Source organism: Phocoena phocoena, chromosome 16 (genome assembly GCF_963924675.1).
Source record: "Phocoena phocoena chromosome 16, mPhoPho1.1, whole genome shotgun sequence".
Taxonomy (NCBI): domain Eukaryota; kingdom Metazoa; phylum Chordata; class Mammalia; order Artiodactyla; family Phocoenidae; genus Phocoena; species Phocoena phocoena.
The window spans coordinates 46275584-46298034 of NC_089234.1; the positions used below are offsets into that span (position 1 = coordinate 46275584).

The following is a 22451-nucleotide window of genomic DNA, read 5'->3' on the forward strand; positions in this document are numbered from 1 at the left end:
CCTGCCAGCCCGATCAGCATTCCTAAGAAGGGAAGGGCAGACACTTGGCTGCATTTCACCTCCTTTTACTTCCAATGACCCATGCGGATGGGCTTTATAAAGGTCTGAGAGGTTCACCCCCTGACACCTAGGACTGCAGGGAGATCCTCTGCTTGTGCAGTGGACACACCTTTTCTGCATCTCTGAACCTCAGGTTTGGACTGATTGATTCTCGGCAGCCCACTCTTCCAGTTAAAGTGGGAAGGTTGAGGTGTGGGCATTTAGCAGATGGTGGGCTGCCTGGGCGACTGAAGGGGAAAGCCCAGTCTGCAGGGTAGGTTGCAGAAGTCACCTGGGGAGAGCCCTGGCCAGCCTGTCGTGGCCCCAGCACACGGAGCTGCTTGCTGCCCTCAGCTCGGCTTAGCTCACCTTTCCTTCCCACACCTGGGGCACATCCCACCTCAACGCTTATTCTGATTGCTGTGACCAGAAGAAAAGGAGATGGGTCTTTAAGAACTTTTTTATTCCTCTGCAGATGTGCTTCAAAGGCAGTTTTACAGAAACAGGTGTTTTATTTTAGTTTAGTATTGCTGTGGGGGGAGGTGACCTGCTGCCGATGGAAAGGCTGAGGACAGATCCTTGGAACCTGACTTCTCATTATTGCCTATCATCTTTTTAATTGTAATTTTTTATTAATCTAGAGAGGCATATAAGAGAAAGCAAAGCATGGCTCATAATCTCCCTTCTCAGATAATTTTGCTGATATTAAACTAGAAAGTATTACGTCTACCTGCTTAGGAAATTCAAATAGAACAGAAACTTACACACTGAAAAGTAAATCCTCCTTCTCTACCTCTTTTTCTAAAGATACTCCCTATGGTTGGTTTCTTGTGATTCCTTCAAGAAAAACATGCTATCACCTGCGTTTACCCTCATTTATGTATTTTTCCTTTATATGTTATGCCTTATTTGTGCTGAGATCATACTGGCACATCATTCAGGACTTTCCTTTTTTCACTTTATAATACAGATTCTGGCGATTTTTCCGTGTCAATGTATGCAGATCTACTGGCTTCTTTTATTGTTTTTTAAATTTATTTTTAAAATAAATTTATTTACTTGTTTGTTTTTATCTTTGGCTTTGTTGGGTCTTCGTTGCTGTGCGTGGGCTTTCTCTAGTTGTGGTGAGTGGGGGCTACTCTTCGTTGTGGTGCGCGGGCTTCTCCTTGTGGTGGCTTCTTTCGTTGCGGAGCCTGGTGCACGGGCTCAGTAGTTGTGACACGTGGGCTTAGTTGCTCCACGGCATGTGGGATCTTCCCGGGCCAGGGATCGAACCCATGTCCCCTGCACTGGCAGGCAGATTCTTTTTCTTTCTTTTTTTTTTTATAAATTTATTTATTTATTTTTTTGGCTGTGTTGGGTCTTCATTTCTGTGCGAGGGCTTTCTCTAGTTGCGGCGAGCAGAGGCCACTCTTCATCGCAGCACGCAGGCCTCTCACTGTCACGGCCTCTCTTGTTGCGGAGCACAGGCTCCAGACGCGCAGGCTCAGTAGCTGTGGCTCATGGGCCCAGTTGCTCCGCGGCATGTGGGATCTTCCTAGACCAGGGCTCGAACCCGTATCCCCTGCATTGGCAGGCAGATTCTCAACCACTGCGCCACCAGGGAAGCCTGACTGGCTTCTTTTAAATAGCTGTGTAGTATTCCATTATATATTGTTCAGAAGGTGCCTACAACTGTGCACTTTGGTTGTTTCCTTTTTTTTTTTCCTGTTACCATGTTACCAGGAACAATATTCTCGCTCCATTTTGGCACACTTTTAAAGTATATTCATAGACTACATACCTGTATGTGCACTTAAACTTTTTGGTGGATGTTGTCAAATTACCCTCTAATAAGGCTGCACAAATTCATGCTCCTACAAATGGTGAATAGTGTGTACAATTCGTTATGCTTTTAACTGTACTGGGTATAACTGTACAGCTTATTTTTTTGGCAAAAATGTTTTGTTTAATTATTGCAAGGTTTAACATTTTCATAACATTATCAACCGTTCTATTTATTCTTAAGTAAGAAGCCTGTTCTCATAATTTCCTCTTTTCTATTAGGTTGTCAATCGTTGTTCTTATTAATTTGATGAACTGTCAGCTTTTTTTAGGATCCAGTTTGACATGCAGTGTTTCACTTAAAGATATTATATGTACACTTTGTGAAACAATTTGGGACAAGCAGGTAGAAGTTTGTGAGGCTGATTGTGATTTGAGAGCCTCAGAGCTCGCATTTCATCCTCACCAGTCAAGTGCTTTGTTTTAAAAGGAAACTGTTTGGTTTCCCACAAAATAATGGAAATAAGACCGCTTTGAGGCTGTCTCTTTGAAGTTCCCAATGAGCTGGAGAGAAATATTTGTAACTAGGATTTTGAGGAAGGAAGCAATTTGGATGGGATGGTGGAGGGAGAAGTCTTCACCAGAGAGTGGAGGTCTTGTGACCAAGGATGTGCACTGGGGAGTTGAATAATAAGTAGGAGGGACTCCATTTAGCAGATAGAATTTTAAAAAGCCGAAGGACCTTGCTTCTTTGGGACTGAGGTCCTTCGGAGGGATGATGCCTGGGCAGTGTCACTAGCCAGCTCCTAATGGCGAACATGCAATGATTCTGAGACCGGAGCCCATGGCAGGTACAGCGTTCACTGGCTAATGGGAACTTGCTCATTTGTTTTCCTAAAAAGCCAAGTAAACGGTGGACTGTCAAGTAAATGGTGCACATTTGGAAAATGATCTGAATGCACATTTGGGGCCAAACTCTGTTGTGGCTTAATCCGAGCTTTGGAAGCTGGCAGGGAGGACTGTGGATGCCTTTCTTTTCACGGAAGTGGGAGTAGTGGGTCTTTTATGAGCCTGGCCAGAGGCTCCTGTTTAAGTCTGCTTGGAATTCAGGACAGTCGCTATTGGTGCAGATTTCTCGTTAATTGACATCTATATAACAGATCCACTGGAGTGCTCATGAGCTGTGACCAACAGTATTAATATTCATTTATAAACTTCCTACCTCCTCGTGTCCTGAAGTTCTAGGAGAAAAGTGCTGGGAAAAGCTCTTGGTGATTTCATTCCTCCCCTATCCCCAGCCTTTAATTCTTATTGTTGTAGAAACAAGGGAAAGTAAAATAACAAGTGAGCAAAAGGGAAACGTAGAGGCTTTTATTAAAGGATCAGAGGTAGAAGGGATGAGCTGAAGGCACATTGGACAGAGGTGCAGGCAGCTGGGAGTCAGAGGGCCGATGAAGGCTCCATCTCAAGTTAGTAACCCTTCCTGGCTCAGAGTCTAGAATTTCACAAGTGGACTTGGCTGTCTAGGGGAGTAAGGTCTCCACCCACCCTATGAAATAGGCATAGTTAGGCCTAAAGTCAGAGATTACTGGGAGAGAGAGAAAGCATGAGAGAGTGAAAAAGAGGGAGCCTTAATAACAGGAGCAGAGAAAGATGCTTTAGGACAGACAGGACTCCGTCTGGGTGGGATGGGTCACTGAGGGAGTGTGCATGGCAGGGGCTCAGTGCGAAGACTGGGGGGCCCTGTGCTCAGGCTGATCCAGTTTGCTCCCTGCAGGCACTGCACCCTTTGGCAACCACTCTACAGGAGATTTCGATGATGGGTTTCTGCGGAGAAAACAGCGCCGGAACCGGACCACGTTCACTCTTCAGCAGGTAATGATGTTCCCCTCCTGAGAGCCATCCACTTCCTGCCTCCAAATTAATCAGAGTTTGAGCAGCTCTTCTTTGTCTTTTAAAATAAAGCCAACTGATCCTGTTAACTGGATCTTTCTGTTTTCTTGAACAATTCATGTGTCAAGGAATCTGTCTGGGGAGAGGGCAGAGGACTGTGACGTTATGATCCCAGATAGTCAGTGAAGAGGCAATGATGACGGCGCCCCTTTGTCTCAAGTTGATAGTTTGGGGAACGTTTCCACATCAGCAATACAGCAACATCATTTCAACTTCGAAATAACCTTCTGAGGAAGGCAGGTCAGGTGTTCTCATCCCCAGTAGATAAATGAGAAAACCGGGGCCCAAGAGGTTGACTGATTTGTAGAAGGTATTGTCATCCATAAGAGGAAGGGCTACAACTGGAACCTTGATATTGTCTTTCCAGGGCCGCGGCTCCTCCCTTAGATCCGTTTGTCTCCCAGAGCACACTGGAGCAGAAACCCTAGGCAGTTTCTGTGGGACTGACCCAGTGAGGGCTTCTGCAAGTTGATTCTGTTCTTCCAAGCTCTATAATGAAAGCTGCGTGGGTTGAGCTTTAAATGTAAATGCATTCAGATGTTTGTGCCTCTCTTATTTCTACCTCTTGGGGTAGCACTGAGGTTGTTAGTAAGTCTTAGCTCCCAAGTCTTCCGCGGTTGAAATTTTAATTCTGTGGGATCTTTTCAAAGAGCATTTTTCTCCCTCTCTTCCCCTACTTGATCTGTGAAACTACTTCCTCACCACACATAGCAAATTTGAAATATGCATCTGCTTCCTCTCACCTAGCCACATCCTCTCACCAGTAAATATTTTTTTTTCCTTTTACCAGCTGGAAGCTCTGGAGGCAGTTTTTGCCCAAACACACTACCCTGATGTCTTCACCAGAGAAGAGCTAGCCATGAAAATCAACCTCACAGAAGCCAGAGTGCAGGTAAACCTTCTTTTTAATTATTTAACTCTCTCATATTAAAACTGGCAAACTTTTTTTTTTTTTTTTGACATCATGACTGCAGAGTGCACATTTGGCCAAAGAAAGCAAATGAAGACTATCTGTCATTTTCATGACGCACTTTAATAACATCAACATAATGTGGAATATTAGATCAGGTTGATTAATCGGTCATTCATAATTAACTAGTGATAATGTTCTACACTAATTTGTCCGCGTCTCTAAGGTACTAAATTACATCAATGCACATCCATTTCCTTGCTTTGGAAAAAAAAAAAAAGAGCTGAGATGCTATTCTCAAAGCAGCTCTGACCGCTCTGGGGTAAGGCCGGTCAATTGCAGAGAACTGTGTTTTCGTGTGAGAACAGAGTAGGATCTGCTTTCCAGAAATTGCATCATGTCTAACTTTTCCCCAGCTCGCGGACTCTTTCAGCGAAGTGGTCCGAAGAACATGGGCAATTTAAAAATCTTTAAACGGCAGCAGCAAAAGGGCTGCCTCAGAGCCGAGCGTGGCCCGTGGTGACCGTCTCTAGGCAGGATTTCTTTTTAGAAGCTACACGGTGATTACGTTTAAGTGCACAAACCCGTGGAGCCCAGCAGATGTGCCCAAACGCAGGAGGAACAGATTCGCGGCAGCGCCTCTCCGGGCGAGCTATTCTTTGAGCACAATTTTATATTCATTTTATTTATGGGGTTTCCTCCATGCTGTTTCTGTTCTTTTTTATGTAGGGGCTTGGGGTTAAGACTATGCAAAGATCTAATTGTAGGAAATATAATAGTTTGCTTTCGGTTCCCCTGGGTCATGTTAGTATCTCTTAAAAACCTATGGCTGAAGAGAGATAATGGAATTCTGAACAGTAAATTGGGGGTTGTAAACAAATTATTTCCCCTATAATCAGATTATGTGATCCTGATTATTAAATCTGGACATGAATCATTGGTCATATGTGGGCAAATTAAACTGATTATTATTTGGAAATGAAAATCTCCTTTGGCCAGGACGCCGTTCATCCTTTCTTTTTTTAATGCCAGCTTGCCAATAGCTGCCTAAAGACTGAACTGCAAATTGAGATAAATGGCACAATTACTGAGCATTCAGAAGTGGAAGATCATAACTTCTCCCTGAAAGGTGCAAGGGTGAGATAGGGGTGGTGACAATTAAAGCTGGGACTTGTTGTTCGGGCTGTTGTTGGCTATTATGCAAACAGACAATGGCTGTGAAGCATTTGTTTAGTGAGACTCCATGCGGGGACACGGCTTTGGTGGCGGGAAGGGAGATGTGTTTACATTTATACCCCTTGCTCATTCAAATATGATTAATGTTCTATAAAGCAGGGTCTTAATCGAAGCTGATGTTGTCAAACAATAACTAAATAGGGAAATAAACGACTCCATCATGCTCTTGCCTCAGAAGCAGGCGAACTGTCAGTGCAAAGTCATTAAAATATGATAATGAAAAATAGCTCAATTAAATGTTGTTATAGCTGTGACCTTCATTCAATTAAGACGCCAGAAAGTGTCTGCATTTTGCTTTGCATTTAACTGCCCTAAATTTAGAATATAGATAAAATCATTATTCAGTGGTTGCTGATATATGCAATTAAAAAACCAACTAGATTAAAAAGAAAGAAAGAAACCCAGTTAAAGGAGAATGAAAATTTGGAGGTGGGGTGAGCCTGGAGACCGAGACTCTCTCCTGGGCCAGTCTGCTGACAGGCAAGGAGGAGAGGATGCCCAGGGGAATAGGAGGGAGGTCTAGACAAGCCCTTTTTTTTTTTTTTTTAAAGCCAGGAATTATCTTCCAGGAGAGAGGGGGAAGAGGTTTAGTTGCAGGATTTCACTGACCTCTGGGAACACCTTGGGCCCAGGCTGCGTGACTGCCCTGAGTCTGTCCTGTAAATGCAATCTTGGTCTCTAAGGCTTAAAGAATCCCACACCCGCCTCTAAGAAGGCACTCAGAGCAGGTGAATCACAAGCTGCCTCCCAACCTGAGGATGGTGGAGATAATAACACTAGCTAATATTCACCGAGTGATTGATTGCTGTGTGCCACGCACTGTGCTTAGTATTTTGCATGCAGCTCCATTAAATTTCCTAACGATGCTTGGGGGTGGCTGTTATTATTACTCTCAGACAATTTGGATTATGGTACCCAGCCAAGCCACTGGGCTTCAAATTGTAGATCTGCCACTTAGCACTTGGATGACCTCAGGCAAGTTAATTAAACTGTCTGTGCTTAGTTTTCTCATCTGTAAAGTGGGGGTAGTAGAACTACCTGCCTTAAAGGATTGCAGTGGATTCTAAACCAGATTCACCGGGGTCCAGAATTCTCAAGCAGGACTGACTCCAGAGTCAGTGTTCCTAGTGGATGCGCTGTGCTGATGGTCATGAACTTGCCGTGATGCGTCAGTGTTAAATCACACGTATGAGGCCGGACACACTCCGGCCAAACCTGCTGGATGAGAGAATGAGTATTTTTTTGATGAGGAAACCCCAGGGCAGTGTTTTACAAACTGCTTTGATGATGAATCCCCCCTCTCCCCTCAGGAAACACATTTCACATCAAATAAGTGTACTTGCATACACTGAGAATTTCCACAAGATAGTACTTTGACCCTTACTGTGGGCAGTGCATTTGGATACTTTCCATGATTTCACACTCATTCAAAAATGCCTGTCACACCTTCGACTCTGGTTTTCTGACCCACCCATGAGTCTGAAGCTGCAATTCGGAGGGCACTGCTTTGCTAGATCTTTAGAGAGAGGAGGCTGTGTTCCCGCACACCTACTGCAGGGGAGCCGTGAGCCGGGGGCACGGGGACCAGGCACCTGGGTTTAGGTTCTGGTTGCCTCCTTCTGTCTGATTTTCTGCCTCTGTTGGGTGTGTGCTTCCTTCGGGGACTCAGGTTTGGTTCCAGAACCGAAGAGCCAAATGGAGGAAAACGGAGAGAGGGGCCTCGGACCAGGAGCCAGGAGCCAAGGAGCCCATGGCAGAAGTGACGCCACCGCCTGTGAGGAATATCAACTCCCCGCCCCCTGGGGACCAGGCCCGGAGCAAGAAGGAGGTCCTGGAGGCCCAGCAGAGGTGAGGCTGGCTGAACCCAGGGCCTGGAGGGCTGGCGGGCACCCAGGATTGGGAACTCAGTGTGTCATTTTCCTTCACTGCCAGCCTGGGGCGAACTGTCGGTCCCACAGGGCCTTTCTTCCCCTCTTGCTTGCCGGGGACCCTCCTGAATACGGCCACGTACGCCCAGGCCCTGTCACACGTTGCTTCCCTGAAAGGTGAGTTTGGGCTCTGCTGCCTGCTGGTGCGGGGCGGGGGCTCTGCCTGCCTGCAGCGCCTCCAAGGGGATCATGGAGATGGTTTGCCTCTTCTGTTTTCTTGGGCGGGCCCATCCTTGCACCTGGGGCTGGTGTAGCTCCTTTTCTCCTTCTGTCTATCACAGCCAGGGTCATGAACAGCATCTGTTTCCACACATGCTATCTTGTTTGCTTTCTACATGGCCTGAGAGTGAGGGTGAATGTCATCTCACCGCACCAGCTGCGGAGTTGGTTGAGAGAGGGCTGTTTCAGAAGGGCCATTGCATGTTCACTGACTGTTGCCTCCTGTCGGTACCAGTTTTAGGTGCTAGCTTGCAGCTCGTGGGTGAGGCCTGCGATGGACCGTTGTCCCAGCTCGTGAGGACCCTCCCCATATGTGCAGCCTCCCCACCTGCCTTCCCTGGGGCCTCCTGATGTCAGGGGTTAGGATTTGTGGTTTTCTAAGATTTGCTGTCTTCTCAAAGGCTGTGGTTGTCTGAAGGATGGAAACCATTTGGGGCATTTTTGTCAGGCCCAGAGAGAAGGACTCTGGTGGGGCTGTCCTTTGGGGGTTTCTGGGTCAACCCTACTGGATGAATGGGTCCATCCAGTGTCTTTCAATTCTTGGCCCCAAACTCACTCTTCCTGTGAGGAGACCAAGCAGCTGTGCTGGCCGGGAGCAGGGCTGGGCCCCAGAGTTCATCTGGGGCAGTGAGTGTTAGTGTTGGGGTTTGTCCGTCACAGCCGGTCTGGGAGATGGGGGTGCAGGTGCGGGCTGTAGGCTTTTTCCCCATAATAGGCAGTGGGAGAGGCCCCCCCTAGGATGTTTCCTGTGTGCTCTGCTTTAGGGTCTGGGGTCTTCTGCCCTCGAGAGGTTCCCCCTCCTGCAGGTTGGTCTCGCACGTGCGTCTGCACACGGCCGTGCGTGCACACACACACACACACGCACACGCACACTGGCAATCTGCATTGCAAATGTAGTTTCTGGAGCCTGAATAAGGGCATGATGGAGCCTCTCTAGGGAATCTCCGAAGGGAGAGAAAGGTATTCTACGCACAGGGAACAACACGTGCAGAGTGCCAGGCGCAGGGAGAAGAACCAGGCTTGTCTGGAGAATGGCTGGTATGTTGGGTGCCCACAGGAGAGTGCCCAGAGGTAAGGTGGAGGGGCCAGAGCTTGCAGGCCTTGGATGCCGCACTCCTGCATTTGGATTTTCCACTGTAGGAGGAGGGACCCTGAGGCCTGGAGACACTTCTGAGTGGTCCAGGCAGCTGGGCAAGTCGCCGTGCTCAGATGGCCGGCATGGGTTGATGGGGTTCAGCTCCATCCAGCTCTGCACCTCGTGCCCTGATAGTGCTCCCTTCAGCTCCAGGGTCTGTGTGCTCCAGGGACCAAGTAGAGCCCCCTGCCACAGAGTGGCCTTGGGACGTATTCACAGACACAATAGGCTGAGGGGGCACTGTGAAGATGGGGTCCCAACTGGAAGGGGCTTCCAGAAGGAGATTACCACTGGGACTTGGGTATCATTCAAGGAGCTGCTCTGGGCAGAAGAGCAATCCTGTGTCCATCTATGAAATCCTCTCTGCTTCGGTGAGGCCCAACTGAGTTCCTGAGAGTAACCGTCTCTTTTATCAATGTTCTCTGCTTGCCCCACTCCAGCCACATGAGTTGAAGGTGAATCCCACGTCTCTTCGCTGGGGCAGTTCGGAGGGGTCTGGGGTAAAGCCCAGGCCCTGGTGGAGGCCTGAGGTGGCTGAACGAGTGGAGAGAGGGCCAGGCTGCTGGCAGGGAGGGTGGGAGTGCCTGCCTGCCACCGAGAGGCTGAAGGCACTGATAAGAGGGAGACAGAGGACAGAGCAGAAGGAAGCAGGGCTGGTGGGAGGGGCAGGTAAATCTGTCATTCTCCTCTTCTGCCTTTACTCGTATGTACTCCCCCAACCCCAGCACTTCCCTTGGGGCCTGACCTGTGCCTGCTTCGCTGGAAACAGACTTTCCTTTGATGGAGGGATGGGGCATTGGGGTGTCAGGATTCGGCAGAAGTGATGGAAATCATAGTGTGCTCGCCAAACCAGGGAACGTCTTTGTGCCTTGTGGTGGCACTTGCTCGGGAAGCTTGCACATCCCCACTGGAAGGTCTTCCTGGCTACGATCAGGGACACGAGGTGTGCTGGGGCAGGTGACACACTCGGATAGTTCCAGAGCCGGGCAGGCGATAAGTGAAGCGAGTATGTGTGGGCTTTGTATTTGCTCCTCCAGATACGCAGCCGTCTTGGTCTATACGTCATTCTCCCACTTGTGAGAAAGGAGTGGGGAAAAGGCACGTTTCTCTACGTCAGAAGCAGTTATGCGAGGAGCACGCTAAGGGGCTCCCTGAGATTCGGCAGAGGTGGGCTGGGGAGCATTTGCCCATTCCAGGGTCAGCTACTGCTCACGTCAGCTGATGGTGGCCAAGTGGGTCTGTGGACCCTACCTTGCCAGAACTATTGAAATTTCAGGAGCTGTAAATCTGGATTTTTATTTGAAATAGTCCCATCTTTTGGCTCCGGACGAGCAGGCTCAGCGGCCATGGCTCACGGGCCCAGCCACTCGGCGGCATGTGGGATCTTCCCAGACCGGGGCACGAACCCGCGTCCCCGGCATCGGCAGGCGGACTCTCAACAACTGTGCCACCAGGGAAGCCCGAAGTAGTCCCATCTTTGAAATGCGACCTCCAAGTCTTTGGGCCAAATGGGCGCATCATTGGTCAGACCAGCCTGCGGACTGCCTTTCTGTGGGGGGCACTTCTCCACCCCTCCCATCTCTGCTTTCTGTGTTCTTCTCCCTGCATTCGTAGCTCCTCCTCAGGCCTCCCCCGGCAAAGTTCCCCTCCTGTAGCTCATCCTGACCCCTTTACCCACCAAGGCCCTTGCTGTCTGGCCCCTCTGAGCAGCTGGATTTTTAGTCTCCGGCAAGCTAAGTGGTGTTGGAAAGGGAGGGAAATGAGTGATTATTGAAAACCTTTTCTGTCCTCTGCCCGGTGGTCTCACGTGTGGTCCCGTTTATTTCTCACGGTAGAGGAGAGTAGTAAACGATGTATCAGGGAGGCTCCAGAGCTGCACAGCAGGTCAGTGGAGCTGGGATGGCTCTGCGATAACAGCTGGCGTTGGTTGGGGTATCTTTGCATTCTAAGAGCTCCTGACCCTGTGAGGTGACAGCACAGCCTCGCTCCAGTCCAGGTGGGCTCGGCCGTCCTTGGAGATGCGCTTGGGGGACCTGCCTCTGCCTCAGAATCTGGGGTAACAAGCGTGTACCTGCAAGTCAGGTTCTGGGTGCCCCGGGATTCAACTCTCGATTGTTTTCTGGAACATTTGTTAAGTGGTTTGAGGCCTACATCTTGCAGATTCCTACAGCCTACGTCTTCTTCTCCGAGGGTTCCCCAGCTACAGAAGTTAAGTGCATGGCCCAGTTTAGGCCCAAGAGAGGAGCAATCCCAATTTTCTAGGCCTGGCTCAGTGCCCGGGCCTCTGGGCTGTGACCTCGCCTCCCTTTCCTGAGTTCACCCCCAGAGGTGGCTGGGCGGCCAGGTGCTGGCAGAGTTGGTGGCCTGAGCTCTACTTCCAGGGGCCTCTGGCCAACCAGGGGGCCCCCTCAGCAAGCTGTGAGGAGCTTCACACACGTGTGTGCTAGAAGGCACACACCTGGGCTTCCATACCCGTCCATCTTTTTACAAACGAGAAGCTGAGGTTCCTGGAGGGAAAGCCACTTACTCACAGGTCACTCATATCAGCGAGGTCTCCCCTTTGAGATCTAGGCCGATCTCCACAGGATCCTGGTGTGCTCTTTCCTCCGGGCATGATTTATTCATTCATTCCTCTGGGTGGGCACCTGTTGGTAGGGGCTTTTGACCCCCACCCTGCTTCTGCCTGGCAAGTGAGGACAGCTGGCGGTCCACTGGTCATGAGCCCTGGGGGAAGAATCTGGACTCACCCAGAGCCCAGAACCATTGTGAGCTGAGCGCTGCAGCTCCTTCCAGCCCAGAGATCCCGGCCCACTTCTCCAGGCCTGAGGCAACTTGCAAATCATCAAGAAAGAATCAAAGTGAATTTCAGCTTCTGGACTCAAACCAGTGTTCAGGTTTCCTTCCCCAGGCTTTGTGGTCCTAGTGGGATCATATGGTCCTGGACTAAAGACAGCAGGTGTCCTGGAGAGGCCACCACTATTCTGGCCCTGCCCCAGACAGCACTGTCGGTGTCGATCCCGAGACTCCAGCCCTGAGACTCCAGACCAGGGCTTGAGGATCCAAGCCAAGGCTGAGCTGTGCTACACCAGCACCCGGCCTGGGTGTGAGGGGAATCCGGGCTCCCAGTGCCCAGGCAGGATCGGTTCTCCCTGCGGGCACATGGAGCCTCCCAGCGAGTGGTCCCAGAGCCAACTGCCTGCAGAGCATTCTATAGAGTTACAAGTCGAGGGACTCTGAGTTGGGGGTCCTGGTCTTTCGGTTCTAGGTGTTGTTGTGACAGATGTGAAGTCTCTTCCAGGGAAACATTGAGAGAGCCTCCACGTGTGTTTGTAGGGGAGCCTGGGGGTTGTTGAGGTACGGTTTGCTGAATTCCTTTGATTACCGGTCCTTGAACTCCTTAGGTCCTCTAAGTAGTTGTTGAATTCACTTCCCTGGAAACATTTTGGCTTTGAATGTGCCCTGAAAACAAGGGCATTCTTGGAATATTGGCTATCAGCTCCTGGAGCAGGTGGCACTGGGGGGAGGAAAAGGGCAAGCAGGGGCAGATCGGGGTGCTGGATATAGAGGGAATGTGCTGGGGGGGGGATGCCCAAGAAACTGGACTCCCAGAGCACAGAGCTGTGGGGTGTCATCAAGCCCTGCCTCCAATGTGAACGGCCGGGTGGGCTGGGCCCTGGCAGCTCCATGACCGTGGCCCAGAACGTGCTGGTGGATCTAGACTCTCTGCTTTTTTATTTTTAGATTGTGGGGGAAGTGGCCCAGAAAAGGTGAGGAGGAACAGGTCACTCAGCCGCTGAGCTTTAGCACCCAGACTGAGAAGTCAGTAGCAGATTATGGTTTTCTTAGGAAATTAGAGGCCCTAATTTTCATTCCCTGGAGACACCTGTTGAAGGCAGGGGCCTGGGATTCGGAAGCAGCTCGAGAGCTAGGGAAACCAAGGTGAGGCTGGAAACGACCCCGGCTTTGGAAAATCCGCACAGCTCAGAACTGCCACAGCGCGCACTGAGCTGGCTCGGCAGTTCTGCCTCAGGCCAAGGGGTGAGGGCAGAGGCCTTCCAGAGCTTCGCCTTCTGCCACATCCTGTGCTGGGGACTGTGCTCCGCTGCCAGGTCCCCAGGCTTGGGCAGGTGGCTGAGATGCAGCTCTGGGGCTGGAGCCCTGGGGACACCTATTCAGCAGGTTCAGTGTTGGGGCGCGTGGATGGGGGTGTTCACAGAGGGATGGGTCTGGCTAGGTCAGCAAGGCTGCTCAAGCAATCGGGAGCCTGGGAAGGGTGGGAGGTGGGGCTGGCGCCCTTGAAGGACAGGAGGTTATGACCCCTTTGGGGTGGCTGGGTGAGCAGAGCGTCTATATGCAGAGGTGTGGCAGACTTGCCTCCACGCTCTGCTGGGCAGGGAGATGTGGATGGGCATTGGGCTGTGCCCATCAGAGGGGGCCAGAAAACTGCCCACCAGCGACAGAGCCAGGTAACTGAAAACCAGGCACTTGTGGAAATTTCCTCCTTTAATTATCCTTTAATTATCAAGCAGTGAACTAGCACAGCAGCGTTGAGCAAGGGCTCTGGATGTCCTGCCTCGTGTGAATCCTCATTCTTCCATTCTCTGGCCATGTAAGTCTTGAGTCAAGTACTGGGAATCTCTACTTCTGCTTCTTCATCTGTAAATTGGGGATCTTGACCATCACAGGACTGGATTTATAGGACCAAATGGAGAGAGAGTGAGTTGGACCAGTGGGAGGTGTGAGTCAACACCGTTATTATTAATCAGATTCCTCCACTCTCATTTTCAAGTCACTGGGTCCCACTCATCTTTAAAAGACCAACTGAAATGTCTTTTCTCCCAAACTTCTCCCATTTTTCTGAACTGTATCGCTGCTGACACTCACCTTTTCCTCGTAACCCCTCATTGTTCTGATTTCCGGCTGTGATGGGAGCTCCTTCCCGTCCCTGGTAGGATTTGCTGGTCAGGGCATCCATTCCCTCCCTGGGGCTTCATGCAGCCAGTGATGTGCTTTGTACTCTGGGGTGGTCAGAGAGGGCGCATCCTGGCCAGGCATGCAGTCAGTGTGTTTCTTGATTGAATGTCCCACGGAAACTTAAAAATAAAAAGGCAGTGGGACCCTACCCCATGAAGTCAGGGTTTGCATAACAATAATGGGTGTCCAGAGAAAAAGCCTTTGCAACACAAAGAGCTTTCCTGCACTGTCTTAATGGCCAGCCTCCTGTTCACAATTTATTAATGCAGAGGAAGTTATTAATGGCCGAGGGAAGCACTTGGGCTTGTTCCGGGGAAGTGCTGGCCACAGAACGGGCCACAGTCAGCGGAGGCCTTCTCCCTGGTGCACTTGGCCCAGCTGCCTCTAACCTGTGATTCGGAGAGCTGGGTGTGAGGTGGAAATTCATTACGGCTGCCAGGGGAGAGCTTTCATAACTCAGTCCGTGCTCATGCCGGGGAGTCACAGCCACTCTCCCCAGCTGGGCGGGGCATCACGGCTGACCTTCCATCGGCTCCTGGCGAGGCCAGATGGCTCCTGTGGTCCCACATGAGGCCCAGGCAGGGAGGAGTCTGGAGGCACACACACCTGGTCCCACCTCCATAGCGGAGCTCCATCCATGCAGGCCTCGGAAGCCGTGAGGACTGACGGAGATGTCCTGACACGCAGTGGGTGCTCAGTCAATGCTAGCGATCAGAGTAGCAGTCCTGGGCCTGCATCATGCGTGTGACGACGAGCAGGCAGGCGAGGGGCAGGGTGTCCAGTGCTGGGAAAGGGTCTGGTCATGTCCTTCTTGAGAGCAGGGCCTCTTAGTTACCCAAGAGTGTGCCCTCCCTGCTTCGCGTTGGCATTGGCCCTTGGGCTTCCAGGCCAGGATAAAGTGTCCAGAGTCTGAGACTGGAAGGGCTTTATTGGCCAATGAACATTTGCCCACCAGGGCTAAACTCAGAGCCGGAGGCAGCCTTTTCCTCCTTCAAGTCACCTGAAAACATTTTCCCCCTAATTCTCTTAATCACTTTTTCCTGTGCTGTGATTAAAGAAAAAAAATCACAATCTTAATAAACAATTAAAATTGTTTTATTATGAAATATGTTAATTAAAAACTCAGAAAACATGCATCTAGAACTTAATGAATGATTTTCAGCACCCATGTGCTACCCTTCCTTTGGAACTATGCCTGCATCCCAGAAGCCCCCGAATCCCTGTGCCCCTTTCTACTAATGTCACTTTTCTTCCCCCTAAAGGAAACCACTATGCTGACTCTTATGGTAACGCAGCTTTGCCGACCAACTGCGTAGGCATTCAGAAACGCTACTGTCTAGTCTGAACTTTTTTGAACTGTACATGTGTATACATATAAATGGAATCATACAGCTTGTATTTTTTGTGCCTGGCTACTTTAACTCGGCATTATGTTTGGGAGATTTATCCATGTAATTAGGTTTAGCTGTCAATTCTTAACGATATTCTGTGTACATGCTTAGATCATCTGCCGATAAAGACGGTTTGCCTCTCCCTTTCCAATCCTTATACAGTCATCCCTGGGTATCCGAGGGGGATTGACTCCAGGGCGACCTCCGCGACCCCCCATACCAAAACCCACCCATCCTGAGTCCCTTATATAAAATGTGGTAGTATAATGAATGCAGTTGGCCCTCCATATCCATGGGTTTCATATCCCTGGATTCAAGCAACTGGTGGATCGATTTCAATTGGTTGGTTGAATCTGGGGATGCGAAACCTGTGGATACAGAAGGGCAGACTATAGTTTTTATTTCTCTCTTTTTTTTGGCGGTACATGGGCCTCTCACTGCCGCGGCCTCTCCCGCTGCGGAGCACAGGCTCCAGATGCACAGGCTCAGCGGCCATGGCCCACGCACGGGCCCAGCCGCTCCGCGGCATGTGGGATCCTCCCGGACTGGGGCACGAACCCATGTCCCCTGCATCATCAGGCGGACTCTCAACCACTGCGCCACCAGGGAAGCCCTATTTCTCTTTTTTTTTTTTTTTTTTTGTCTGGCTGTGCTGGCCATAACCTCTAGTACAGTATTGAATAGAAGTGGTGATAATAGGCATCCTTGTCTTTTTTTTTTCAATAACAGATTTATTGAAATACAATTCACATACCATACCATTCATCCATTAAAATGTACAACTCAGTGATTTTTAGTGTAGTCAAGAGTTGGGAAACCATCACTACAATCGACCTTAGAAAATTTTCATCACCCTAGACCTATTAGCAGTCAGTCCCCATTTCCCCCAACCCTCCCTGCCCCAGGTTACCACTAATATTTCTGTCTCTATAGATTGTGGACATTCTGCTATTGCCATTGTGGATGTCTCATTGAATGGAATCCTACAATATCTGGTCTTTGTGACTGATCCTTGGCTTATGCCCTATTCTTGATCTCAGGGGGAAGCTCTCACAGTTTCACAATCGTGTTTGCTGTCTGCCTTTTTATTTTTAAGATACCCTTTATCAAGTGAAGATATTTTTCTCTTGCCCTAGTTTTCTGAGAGTTGTATTTTAATTATTATTTAAAAAATCATGAATATAAGTGGATGTTGAATCTCATCGAATACTTTTTCTGCTGCTGTTGAGACAATCACGTGATTTTTCTTTCTCAATATATTGATACAGTAAATTACACTGATTGTTTAATGTTAAACCGACTGGGCATTCCTGGAATAAACCCAAATCAGATGTGACATGTTATCCTTTCTATATATAGCTGGATTGGCTGCCATTTTGTTTAGGGTATTTTCATCTATGATCATGAAGAAATTGGCTCATAATTTTCTTTTTCTTATAATCTCCATTCCAGGCTTCAGTATTGTTTTACTTTACCCCCCAACTTAGTATAATAAAAGCAGCAGCAGAACTGCCCAGCTGTTTTATTATCTCTCCTGATTCCAAGGACTGGCTGGGCTCAGCCGGGCGGTTCTGCTGCTGCTTTTGCCTGGGGCGTCTCATGAGGTTGCAGTCAGATGGCAGCTGGGGCTGATACATACAAGATGGCATCACTTCTGTGCTTGGTGCCTTGGCAGGGATGCTGGGAGGCTGGAAGCACTCTCTCTCTTTCTCTCTCTCTCCCCATGGTGGCAGTTGGGTGGAGGTTGGATCCTGAGAATGTAAAAGCAGAAGATGCCAGGTCTTGTTAAGACGTACACTTAGAACAGACACAGTGTCACTTCTGCTGTATTCTATTGATTAAAGCTGCTCACAGAGCCAGCCCAGACCTAGGTGGAGGGAACTGCACACCGGTGTGAATACTGGGAGAGTGGTTCATTGAAGGCCCTCTGTAGAGACTGACTCTATAGGTATTGAGGATACTCTGGCCTCATGACATGAGTTGGGATGTTTATTTTTGAACACACCCAACTTCCCAATCCTGACTATAAGAACTTTAAGGGCACTGGCCTTATCTGACTCACCTCTAGATCTTTCCAAGCCACTTACCTCTGCCCCTTACACAGGGTCTGGTCTGGTGCCGAGTAAAAGGTAGTGATGTTTGGGGAAAGAAGGAAAGAAAGTCATGCTGTTCTGGCCCTGGGAGACCTGCCTCACTTAGGAGACCCCAGTCTACTGGCCTTGGCCCTGTACTGCGGACCACTTGCTGGGCCCCAGAAACTGCTGGAGACTTCTGTTCTTCATTCAGTACCCACTGAGCACCCTACTTTGTCAGTCTCTGAATGGGGGGCTGAGCATCCTTTGATGAATTAGATACAACCCTACCCTAAGGGGCTCAAGACTGGGCGTGGGCTTGGGGAGGGAGACACTTGTGACACCGTCACGTGCCCTCATAGAGGCCAACAGGGGCATGCAAGGTGTGGGGGAAGCCCAGAGGAGGGAGGAACTCTTTCTCTGTAGGAATGAGGAAGGTTTTCCAGAGGAAATGCTTGAGTTGGGCTTGAAGGAGCTGTAGGAGCTGACCAGTGGGTGTGGGCACTCCAGGCATCTGACAGAAGAGCATGAGCAAAGGCACTGAGGCTGGCTGTTTGAGGAAGGGACAAAGTGTGAGGCTGGATGGAGCCACGGTCCTTGGAGAGGATGGTGTGGCCTCAAGATGAGCCCAGGCTCTGGAGTCAGACCAGCCATGGCCCTTCACTGCCTCCTTCCCTTTATAAGGCCAACTTAGGGGAGACCCCAGTCTCCTCATCTGTAACATGAGGGTCGTCATGGCCATACCCAATATTGCCTGTGGTCTGTAGCGTGTGTATCTGTGCCGGCACATCCAAGTGCCCGGTAGGGTTATGAGGATGAGGCCAAGAGATCACTTGGGATCTGATTAGGGTCTGGGTTTGGATTTCTGGGGCAGAGGATCCCGCTTCCTATAGGCGTTCACTCCTCAATGGGAGAGGCTCTCAGCCTGAGGTCCGCGGTGTGTGTGCGGCTTTAGGAAAGCAGCACAGCCTTGCAGGGGCTCCTGGCTTATTTCTGAAGGTGCAGGTGTTTGGGGAACAGGGCACCTGAGGTCCAGGACATGGTCTGTCCTCAGGGGGGAGGTGGTTTGGTCAGCCCTAGCCTCTCGGTGCCTAGCCGATGTCAGGAAGGCAGGGGTGGAGAACCCCAGCGCTTAACGTTTGTAAGGAATCTCCTTGATGAGTATGTTACCACCACTTCTCCAGGATACAGTGGGGGAAATTGAGGCTCGGAGAGGGGCTAGGACTGCCCAAGGTCACACAGTGCCTCTGCCAGAGGTAAGACAAGCCAGGGACCCAAGTGTCCCACCTGCCAGCTCCCCACACCCTGTATTGATTCCGTTCCTTTTACAGGCCCCTGCTATCATTCTCTGGCTTTAAAAACTGCAACTCACTTTCCAGAAGCCATTTCCTATGGGTGCTGATGAGTTTGCCCTTCCTGCTAATCAATGGGGCCCTGGAGGGCAGGGAGCTGAGCAGAGGGCTCCTGGCTTGTGCCCAGAGGCAGCGGGGAAGCAGGCTGCCCATCCAGAGTTCTGGCAGCCGCCGGGAGGGAGGGTGACGCTCATTGGCATCGGATCACCTAGGACGCGTGTCCCTGCTGCTCCTCTGGCTGTGCCAGGGTCCTTGAATCTGGGTGCTGTCATCATTTGCTCACCCCTTCAAAGGTATCCAAGCAGAAATGGGACATTGGCGCTGGCCCCGAGACTGGGTCACAGCATGAGGGACGGTCGGCTGAGCCGACTCCTGTCAGGGAGCATTTGCTGAGTGAATAAGCAGATGTTGGGACAGTGCGTGCACACGTGGAATTACGACAGGGAGGGATTTAGAGTCCACTCCTCCAGCATAACCTGCCAAATTAACCTGGGGATTTCGGCATTAATCAGATTGGGTAACTCTGTGATGACCATAGTTTTTCTTTCCATGGGGTATTGAGGAAGCTTAGAACCTGGGAGCTGGCAACCTTTGAGCAATTAAAATATGCCCCCTCAGTCAGGAAAGATAGACTCTCCCTCCTTTTCTCCCTCCCCCAAATATTCAAGTGCTTACTTTGTACCCACATTGGAAATATTAGCTCTGCAATCAGGGCTGTGTGGGTGACGTAGGTGAAAGCCCTTACCCTGCAAGTTTGGGAGGTGCGGTGGGTACAAAAATAAACACAACTCATGGTAAAGAGGCAATCAAAACCATAACACAGGTACAGGAGAAAGCACTTCGGGGGTTCTGTGGTAGTAGTCACCCAGGAGTGAATTGGACCCTGTTGTGTATTTGATTACTGGTGAACACGCTTAGCCACTGCATCTACAAATCCCTGCCTAAATACTGTAGGCATCTACTAACACTGCCACCCAAATATTCCTTGTAAACTGTAAGGAACTGGTATTAGGAATCACAGAATATGTTTATTCATTTATTTACTTTGCTATAAAGCAAAAAAAAAAAGAAATGAACTGTAGTATTTATGTGAAAGGTCTCATAAATCCACTTACTCATTTCCTTGCTCCATACTCTTTACCCTTAACCTGAACGTTCGACAAGAAATCGATGTGTGAGAGCTCTACTTGTAACCAAAATTATCGTTCATGTGCCTTTCTATGGTGAAAATGTGCTTTCGGCTGAGAGGAGACAGAACTAACTTAATTTTTCCTGTCAGTCTCTGTAGTAGATCAATTAAACTGCCAAGGAGATCAACTATTTCAGACTGTATTTATTACATTAAGTATTTATGTTCAGGCCAAGCCTTTAAAGCATGATGTCATATAGGAATGTAGGCCGATTCGATCAATTCAGCAGAATTTGCTGTAACTTAATGGAAATCTAACTGTGTGTTTTAATTTAGTGTCCAAGAGGTAGCAAGTTCTTCAAACAACATAATTTTCAGGCTGCATTTGGAGGCTTGGAGGCTCTTGTACGGGCTTTGGTGATGGCACGCATGGTAGGGTGAGAGGGAAGAAATTGTGGCCTTTTAAGGGCTTTGCTGGCTGATGGTTGGTCGCATCCCATGCCAGGGATCACCGACTTCGATCCCGGCCGAATGGGAGATAGACAGAATGTTCCTGGTGGGTTTTCCATGGTCAGCCCTCAGCTCCATGTTTGCCAGTCAGTTACTCTAGTGCAGACTGAAGCCATTAGCAGTCGTGGAGCCTCAGCCGGGTGCTGAGGGTACAGCTCTTATTCCTTAGAAACCTCAGTGGAACTCTGCCCTGAAGGAGAGCATCTATCCCATCATTTGAATGAAAGGAGAAGGGAAATCATGAGTCACAAAAAAGACACTCTTATTGTGAGAGTAATACTTGGTCAGTTTAGAAAAAGTGGAAAGTACAGCAAAACCCAAAGAAAAATATAAAAATCTTTCCTAATCTTAGCATCCAGAATCAACCACTATGAATATTTGCTACTGGTACGTTTGCTTTCTTCCCATTTATAAATATATATCACTAATAAATTTATGTATTTTAGGGAATTCCCTGGCGGTCCAGTGGTTAGGACTCGGTGCTTCCGCTGCCGAGGGCCGGGGTTCAATCCCTGGTCGGGGAACTAAGATCCTGCAAGCCACACAGCCAAAAGAAAAAAAAAAAAATTTAGTTTAGAACTTATTTAGAATTTTTAAATTTTAATTAAAAATTTAAATTTATAAATATTTTCTGTTGCTAAATAAAATTGTATATTATACATACTTGTGACCACATATGGATATGGTATATGGCTGCATGTATGCATATATACATATGTACTATGCAAATATATGTATGTATTGTGTATATATGTATATGTATGTATATAAATATGCACACCTACACAAAATGGGATCATTTTGACTTACTGTTTCTTAACCTACTTTTTAAACCTAATATTTTATTATTATTATTTTTCATGGCACCAAATATCCTCCTACAACATAATTTTGTCATAGCTTCAGTGCATTCAATATGGCAATTATAACCTATTCAATCAACTTTCTCGTATCGGGCGGTCAGGTTATTCATAGTTTCTTGGTGCTATGTGCCACATGGGGATGACTTCCTTTGTAGCTAATTTAATTTTTAGCCCATTGGTGATTGTAGCTTTTTGATAGATTAAAAAAAGAAAAGAGAAGAAAACTAGAGCCCCAAGTCTGGAAATCTGGTCATTAAAAGATGAGACTTTTAAAGTTTGTTTGGCTTACCCCTCAAGATTCTATTGGCAGAATAAATTTTTCTACTTTTTGGTCTCATGGAAAAGGCTTCACCAATGAACCCACACAGCTGTGAAAACAGTGTAGGGATACGCAGGGTGGAGGATGCTCACAGCACAGTCACACATCTCGAGGCACTGTTCATTCTTCGTTTCCTCCCGGGGATGCTCAGAGCAACTGAGTTCTTCGCAGGCCGCTGAATTGAATGCGTAACTTGAATAAGCTGTGAATTGTGAATTATTCTTGCCCTTTATTTTGTATGGGGTCATAGAAATAATAATTGTTGCAGGACTTAGTGCTAGGTGCTTTATAGAATTTCTCCTAAGGTAGGTGTATTACCTCCTCTTACAGATGAGGACGCTGGAGCTTGGAAAGTTGGTGAGAAGTCCCATGACTAGTTAACGGTGGAGTCAGGAGCCAGACTTCAAAGCCCACTTTCTTCCTCCTCAGCAGGCTGTATCCGGCTTTCAGACCCCAGAGACGTCTTATCGCCACTCTCATTTTATAGGATTTTGATAATTATGACTTGGTTTGGGGGTAGACATTTTCTAAAGTGTCTGTCACCACCCTGACATAATAAAGAGGAGGACAGAGCCTCTCTCACGGCCGACTCTGTGTCGCCCCATCATTAATAGACGTAAGCTTTGTTCGGTTTTCAAAGCCCTTTCAAACGTCATC

The 22451-nt window shown here is 48.8% G+C and overlaps 1 protein-coding gene across 1 annotated transcript in view; it reads left to right on the forward strand.

The window, feature by feature from the left end:
* DRGX (dorsal root ganglia homeobox) overlaps nucleotides 1-22451 on the forward strand; it is a 30008-nt gene that overhangs the window by 1230 nt on the left and 6327 nt on the right. Inside the window, exons 2-5 of the mRNA XM_065894866.1 lie at nucleotides 3581-3678; nucleotides 4547-4648; nucleotides 7572-7750; nucleotides 7835-7947. Coding sequence (XP_065750938.1) covers nucleotides 3581-3678; nucleotides 4547-4648; nucleotides 7572-7750; nucleotides 7835-7947 — 492 coding nt within the window. The remainder of the gene's footprint in view (nucleotides 1-3580; nucleotides 3679-4546; nucleotides 4649-7571; nucleotides 7751-7834; nucleotides 7948-22451) is intronic.